Source organism: Polypterus senegalus, chromosome 2 (assembly GCF_016835505.1).
Source record: "Polypterus senegalus isolate Bchr_013 chromosome 2, ASM1683550v1, whole genome shotgun sequence".
Lineage (NCBI taxonomy): Eukaryota > Metazoa > Chordata > Cladistia > Polypteriformes > Polypteridae > Polypterus > Polypterus senegalus.
Window position 1 is genome coordinate 17,560,937 of NC_053155.1, and position 7,733 is coordinate 17,568,669.

The 7,733-nt window shown below is 37.2% G+C and overlaps 1 protein-coding gene across 1 annotated transcript; it reads left to right on the plus strand.

Moving 5' to 3' along the window:
• Positions 1 to 6,484: 6,484 nt before the first annotated feature.
• LOC120524287 (olfactory receptor 10A6-like) lies at positions 6,485 to 7,474 on the plus strand. The gene has a single exon (XM_039746147.1). The coding sequence runs from the start codon at positions 6,485 to 6,487 to the stop codon at positions 7,472 to 7,474; it is 990 nt and encodes a 329-aa protein (XP_039602081.1).
• The last annotated feature ends 259 nt before the right edge of the window (positions 7,475 to 7,733 follow it).

Below are 7,733 nucleotides of genomic sequence, written 5' to 3' on the forward strand. Positions count from 1 at the left end.
AATCCTTATAGAAGAACTTGGACAGCATACATGCCTGGGTAGGTTTGAAATATAATACAATACAATTTATTTTTGTATAGCCAAAAATCACACAAGAAGTGCCGCAATGGGCTTTAACAGGCCATGACTCTTGACAGCCCCCAGCCTTGACTAAGAAGACAAGAAAAAACACCCCAAAAAACCTTTTAGGGAAAAAATGGAAGAAACCATGGGAAAGGCATTTCAAAGAGAGACCCCTTTCTAGGTAGGTTGGGTGTGCTGGGGTTGTCAAAAACAAGGGGGTCAATACAATACAATACAACACAGAACAGAACACATGTAAACCTCAATACAGTATAAAAAAACTAAAAATATTACAAGTATATGGAGAAGAATTTAACAGTAGATGATATCAAATAATACAATTTGGATTTGTTTAGTCTTGGAGACCTCAGCCATCAAGCTGGTCTCCCCCACTTGGCCATTCCACAGCTGAGACAGCGCTGGGCCAGCCAATCCAATGAAAGGACCGCGCTTCCCCACGATTCCTGCGATCCTCCATCAGGGATGACTTTACCTTAGGCAGGCAAAACAACTTGGCAGGTGACCCGTGGCACCAAGTGCCACATTTGAGTACCAAGAAGCAAAACAGAATAGGTGAGGGTTAGTAACAAATTATAACTATCATTTTAGTTATGTTTTAGTGCTAATGACTAAATAAAAGAGATGCAGTCTGTACTGTTAATCAGCAGCTCTAGTCCGGATATGCTAAACTGAAGGAGTGAGCCTATAACCGGGATTTGAAAGCTGAGAGTGAAGGGGCACCTCTTATAAAAGCAGGCAGACCATTCCACAGTTTAGGAGCCATGTAACTAAAAGCTCGACCTCCCACTGTTATTTTATTAATTCTTGGAATCATAAGCAGACCAGCATCTTGAGATCTTAATGTGCGCTCAGGTTTGTAAGTCATGATAAGTTCAGACAAGTAAGCCAGACCTTGGCCATTTAAAGCTTTATATGTTAAAAGGAGGATTTTGAAATCTGCCCTTAACTTAACCAAGAGCCAGTGTAAGGATTTAAGAACTGGAGTTTTGTGTTCGTATTTTCTTGTTCTTGTAATAATTCTTGCAGCAGTATTTTGGATTAACTTGAGGCTGTAAAAAGAACAATTTGAACATCCAGTGAACACTGCATTTTAGTAGTCAAATACTAGAAAGAAATGCATGAATTAATTTCTCACAATCTTCTGTTTATTTAGAAAGTGCCTTAGTTTCCCAAAATTGTTAAGATGGAAGAAACATGATTTGGACAACTTTGTAATGTGAGCTTTAAATGACATGCTACAGTCAAAGAGAACTCAGAGATTTCGGACTTATTCAGTAAAATTAATGGTGATTCCAACTGAGTTAAATCAGACAAAAATTGTTGCGGTCTGTATCATTCCCTCCAATAATTAACATCTATGTTTTATCAGTGTTTAAAGACAAGTAGTTCTCATCCATCCACTCCTTTAATTCACTAACACAACTAATTAAAGAAAACATTGGAGAAACTTCATTTGATCTAAATAAAAGGTATAACTGGGTGTCATCTGCATACGAGTGAAAATTAACATTATGTTTCCTAATGAGAGATCCCAGTGGAAACATGTAAAGTTAAAATAGTAAAGGTCCCAGTACTGAGCCCTGTTATTACCATATTTCAGTTCTGTGTATAATGATGGAGTACTGTCAGTACATTTCTATACATATTGGAATCAGTTTGATAAATAAGAACTAAACCAAGCGAGCACAGTGCCTGTAAGCCCAACATCATTTTCTAGCCTGTGCAGTAAAATAGAATGGTCAGTGGTGTCAAATGCTGCACTTAAGTCCAACAACATAATTACAGTGGAGTTTCCTTCATCAGAAGATATCAGAATGTCATTTACAACCCGTGTTAGTGCCGTTTCTGTACTATGACCAGTGCGGAAACCAGAGTGGAATTTCTCAAAGAAATTGTAATGTGTAAGGTGTGACTGAAGCTGATTGGCGACTGCTTTTTCTAGTATATTAGAGAGAAAGGGTAAATTTGAAATAGGCGTATAATTATTGTATGTGTGGGTCTAGGTCTGACTTTTTAAGTAATGGTTTTGGCTCTACTTGTAGTAAGTATTTCTGAGTCAGACAGAAGTCCAACGAAGTAGGGATCACACTCTGGCAGCACCCACGAAATCCAACAAGGATGCACTCTAGGACTCAAATTCCCTACAGGGTACAGAAGTCCAGGGATGCTGCCACCTGGTATAAAGTTATTTGTGTCCTTCACGACTGAGTAAGGATCACTGCTCCATCCTGGCTGGAACAGCAGCCCATGTGTGTCATCCATTACCTTATATCCATTATCTTATATAAGGTATTTTTTTCTGTTGTTGTCTCAATCAAACCAAAATATAGGCCAACGCTAGACACTGAAAATGAACTAATAATGCCAATCTAAATACAGCAGCCCCATTTCAACAGAATCTGCAACACACAATGGGCTCACCCAGGACACTGAATAGGCTACAGGACTAGAGGGGCAATTCTTAGAGAGAAATGTTCAGGTTCAGTTTTTAATTGTTTGGTTCCTGCACAGCAAGATTTTGAGAGAAAAAAATACTGTTAATGAGTGCAGTAAAATAACACAGTAAAATAATTTTTAGGTGTAATATTCATTTTTTGATATTAACTGTAAACTAATGCAGACAGATGAATCCAATGAAAATGCAGACATTACTTCAAGAAAGACACGTTGTTGTATCATTTCTAACACTATCATTGTGAAGGTCACTTGTTATACTTGCTTGTTTGTCCTTTTCCAGTAAAATGTCAGTGAAGGTTGTTAATAATTTGCAATAAATTATTCTGTATCTGTGTACGTGAGTGTGTGTGTGTGTGCGTGTGTAGCTATGTGAGTGTAGGTGATTTGTCAGGGATTAAAATATTGTTATCCACAAAAGCAAAACAAGACAGAAACCTAGAGTAATAGGGATCTTGCTAATTAACATGTTTGTCTGTGTTTAATGGAAACTCCTGGAATGTTAATTCCCTGTTCATATACATCTGAGATTTACCTGAATGCTTAAAAAGGGCAACGTCGACAAAAGAAGGAAAAACAGAGGAGTATGTAGTGAGTGGATGGTGATGTATCATTCTCATAAGAGCAAATTACGAAGAAAAATGAATCAGGGGCAGGTGAGTAAACTGCAGTACAGTGTGTGTGTCTGAGATTTCATTGTAAGTGTGAGATTTTATTATGTGAAGATATTCCATCCATCTTAATATTATCCAACCTGCTATATCCTAACTACAGGGTCACGGGGGTCTGCTGGAGCCAATCCCAGCCAACACAGGGTGCAAGGCAGGAAACAAACCCCGGGCAGGGCGCCAGCCCACCGCAGTGGAGATATTACATGTAGTCTTTTGCGTAGCACAGTAGCTATTATTCATATTTATATTTCGTATTATATTATATTCATATTTCTATTTATAAATTACAAAGTGAACTTGAGAAAAAAAAATTTAAGACAACAATTGAATTATGAGCTGATAGATATATATCCAGTGGTTCAAGAAAATATCTTTTTCTTTTCCTTTTTTGGCATATTGCTACACCAGGGGCCCCATGCACAACAGCGTACATAGAATATACTCTAAAACATGCTGTACGGACAAATGTCAAAATGTGTGTACGCACAAAAAAATTCAGATGAAGAAAACCGTGCGTAAGCCAGCTTCCATGCACGTCCACTACATAAATCTCGTTCTGCATGAAGAAGAACACTCATGTACACGCCTGCTGCACCCTCCCAGACTCTTTGTATATGCAAATCAATATAAACATTCCCCTAAGTTCAGCTTTCTGTGAAAAGACGATGGAAAAAGCACAGGAAAATATATTGCATTTTATCTGAAAAATGATATCAAGAGCTTCAAGAAGATAGTGCCTGGAAATCTAAATCGACTTAGAAGCCAGGGATCATCATCTGTAAATACACACTCTCTTCTATTATTAAATTGAATTGAATTCCTTGATTATCATTTTATGGAAAAATAAGATTCAATATGCAAATCCTCCATTAACGTATTTTCCTATAAAATGGTAAAATAATAATATAAAAAAAATATAATAAAAAACAATGAAAAAAATAAAAAATGAAAGCATAAGTGTCTCAGGTTGTGTAATATTACAACTGTAATGCAAGTTTACAGTGAGGCAACTGTACCTATAAGTACAAACAGTTCTACTGGGAGCACTTGATGAACTGATTGAGTGCATTTTCATCTCATGGGATGAAACTGTTTCTGAATCATGAGGTTCATGCAGGAAAGGCTCTGAAGCGTTTACCGAATTGGAGAAGTTCAAATAGATTGTGTGCATGGCTGAGGCAGTGTGTGCTAGAAGCTGTACACCGATAATTCTCTCTGCTCTGGAGACACTTTCTGCAGTAGAGTTTTCTGATCAGCTGCTGTAGAGCTGTGATTCCACACTCAGATACACTGGGTTAAATACTCTGATTGGTGCACTGAGAAGGACAACGCTAAAGCAGCTATAGTATTTGGAATAGTTTGGTCATTCTGTGTACCATTATATGGTTACGGGTTGATTTCAATCAGATGCCTTAAACTAAAAAATGATATGCAGTTAATATTAGTGTAATTGATAAAGCTACGTCACGAATGTTAAAAATAAAGAGAAGCCACCCAGGAAAAGCAGCACTGCTTTGATGCTGTGTGCCGCCAGTTTGCAAAACCAGGCTGAAAACTTGCGTATGCCATGGTTTGAGCTGTTGTAAAAATGTGCATGGCTTACGGCAAGTTTAGTTTTTATGCATCGCGATGTGAGCGTGGAAATGGGCGTATGCATCATTTATACATGAGGCCCCAGGACAGCAAATCAGTTCAGCAGAAAAGTACATTTCTTTGAAAATTGTATAATTACTGAATCTCCCAAAAAACACCACTAAATAATAAAAATAAATATGAACTGTACTGTAATATACATCACATTGCAAAGGTTCACATCTTATTTTATTTAGCTAGCAGACCACTACACTAGTTTGTACCAAAACTGTCTCAAAAATATCAGTTGGTATAGTGAATTCATTTCTGAAATTGGAATTTCTCTAGCACAAACTGTTACCATTAGATTTTGGAATTAGTGAAAAAGTTTTTTTTTAAATATTTTATGGTAATAACCTGTTTTTCATAGAATATTATTTGAAGTATAATTTAATGGCAGTCATCATCATTCTTAGCCTCCATTGAGGATGAAACAACACAAAGTTAAGTGTTTGTTACATTTTTTTTTTGTCTCACAATTAGTATTTTAATTTAGAAGGATAGAAAGGTGCCTTTTGATTGATCAGATGTTGCTACTTAAATGTCCTTTACTGAAAGATGCAAGGTGGGGTTAATCCATCATTGTCTTACAGCAGGCACCAGGTATGCTAACAGTGAGAGAATACACAGCCTGCTTTTATTGAAACAAAAATAAAACAAAACAAAAGTTACTGGTTTATAAATTTGTAAAGGGGGCTAATGATTAATAAAGTATCTATATATCTATCTATCTATCTATCTATCTATCTATCTAAAAGAGAGATTATAAAGGAAAATAGCGTGAGTTGAAGTCAGCATTCCACCGAAAAAACACTTATTGCAAGTAATAATTACATTTAAGACAACTGCATGAGTAATTTATATTTGCAAGCTTAAATAATTCATTTTAAAATATATTAGTTTTTTTCTCTAAATTATGTTTTTTTATTTTTCACCTCTATCTATCTGTCTATCTATTTAAAGAGCTTTTGTAAAAAGCCAAATTTTTCCCCTGGGGAAAAATAAATCCTATCTATGTGGAGTTCCCGCTGATTTACTATCCTATTTGAAGCTACATACCACATGCACTCCAGAAGAGGTCATCTGCCTGAAGCTAAGCCTGTTCAGTCCTGGCCGGTACTTGGGTGGGAGAGCATCTAGGAAAAGCTTGGGTTGCTGCTGGAAGAGGTGTTGGTGAGGCCAGCAGGGGGCTCTTACTCTGTGGTCTGTGTGTGACCCCCAATGCCCCAGCACAGACTTTCTGGGGTCATAAAAGATCCTTCGTAAAGAGCAGGGTGTATCCCGATGTCCAAGCTATATAGCTCTCCATGGCCTAGTCATTCTGGTCCCCTACTCTCCCCCCCCACCCTATCTATAATTGGCTATCTCTCTCACCACTTCACCACCTAATAGCTCACATGTGGTGAGTGTACTGACACAAAAATGGCTGCCCACATCATCCAGGTGGAGGCTACACATAAGTCTTGGTTAAAGTGGGTCCCGTCTCACTAAAAGCACTTTCAGTAGGAGAAAAGCACTATACAAATGTATAACATTATTATTATTACAAACTGGTTCAAGTGCATAATGTTAAGTGGTGTTTGATTTTGTCTTTCTGGTTCTTCCAGTATGATGTCAAAGATATGCAAATGAATGGATCCAAAATGATCACAGAATTTGAACTGGTGGGGTTTCCGGGTCTCCTGGACTACAACTTAGTTCTCTTTGTTGGATTCCTTCTTCTGCTGTTAATCACACTAATGGCTAATCTCCTCATCCTCTTTCTGGTTTCGCTGGACCACCGTCTTCACACACCCATGTACTTTTTTCTCTGTAATTTATCCCTACTAGACCTACTGGTGGCAACATCAATTCTTCCGAAACTTCTGGCAGTTCTTTCTGGATATGCCAAAAACATTTCATTTGCTGGTTGCTTTGCACAAATGTATTCCTTAGTGTCATTTGGGACTACAGAAAACTGTTTGGTGGCAGCGATGGCGTATGACCGGTACATTGCTGTTGTTAAGCCATTACATTATAATGTGATTATAAATTTCAGAAAATGCATGATGATAATGGCGATAGTGTGGATACTGGGATTTCTTATCCCACTTGGGTTTCTAATTTTAGTCGTTCAACTGCCTTTCTGTGGTTCAAATAAAGTCATGCACTGTTTCTGTGACTATCCAACTGTTCTTTCCCTGGCTTGTGCTGACATTAGTGCCCATGCCAATTCAGCATTTGGCGCTGCTATGATTTCAAATTATGTACCTTTACTTTTTGTACTGTGGACATATGTCAGAATTGTAATTTCTGTGTTAAAACTTAAAACAACAGAGAGTCTAGCAAAGGCCTTTTCAATGTGCTCTTCACATATCACTGTGGTGCTCATGTATTATGTGTCTGCCTTTGTTGATTATGCAGCATTAAAAATTGAAGGACTTTCGTATGACACAAGAATTTTTATTGCAGGCTTGAATTGCTTTTTAATGCCGATGGTAAACCCTATGATTTATAGCTTAAGAAACAAAAAGATGAAGGCTGCTGCAAGAAAATTCATTAGCCTCAATTTCTTTTTTCCAAAAAATGTAAAAAATTCCATTAATGCTACTGACAAGGTTTTATCAAAAAATGGCTTAACATCTTCTTCATGAATGCACTCTGCTCTCTTACGGTGACATCAATCTATCTTGCTAATGTCACTGATTACATTTCGTATCATATGTCTTATTTTCTGTTTATAGATTAAAAAAAAGCAAATAAACTCTTATGGATCTGCAAGTTGCATTTTCAAAGTTTAATGGCCATTATGTTTTTGCTTCTATCATCATTTTTAAATTTTACACCCAAAGTATTTAAAATAACTGCACCCATCTCTAGCACTGCTTTCGTCAGAGACCCAGTCGACTAGGT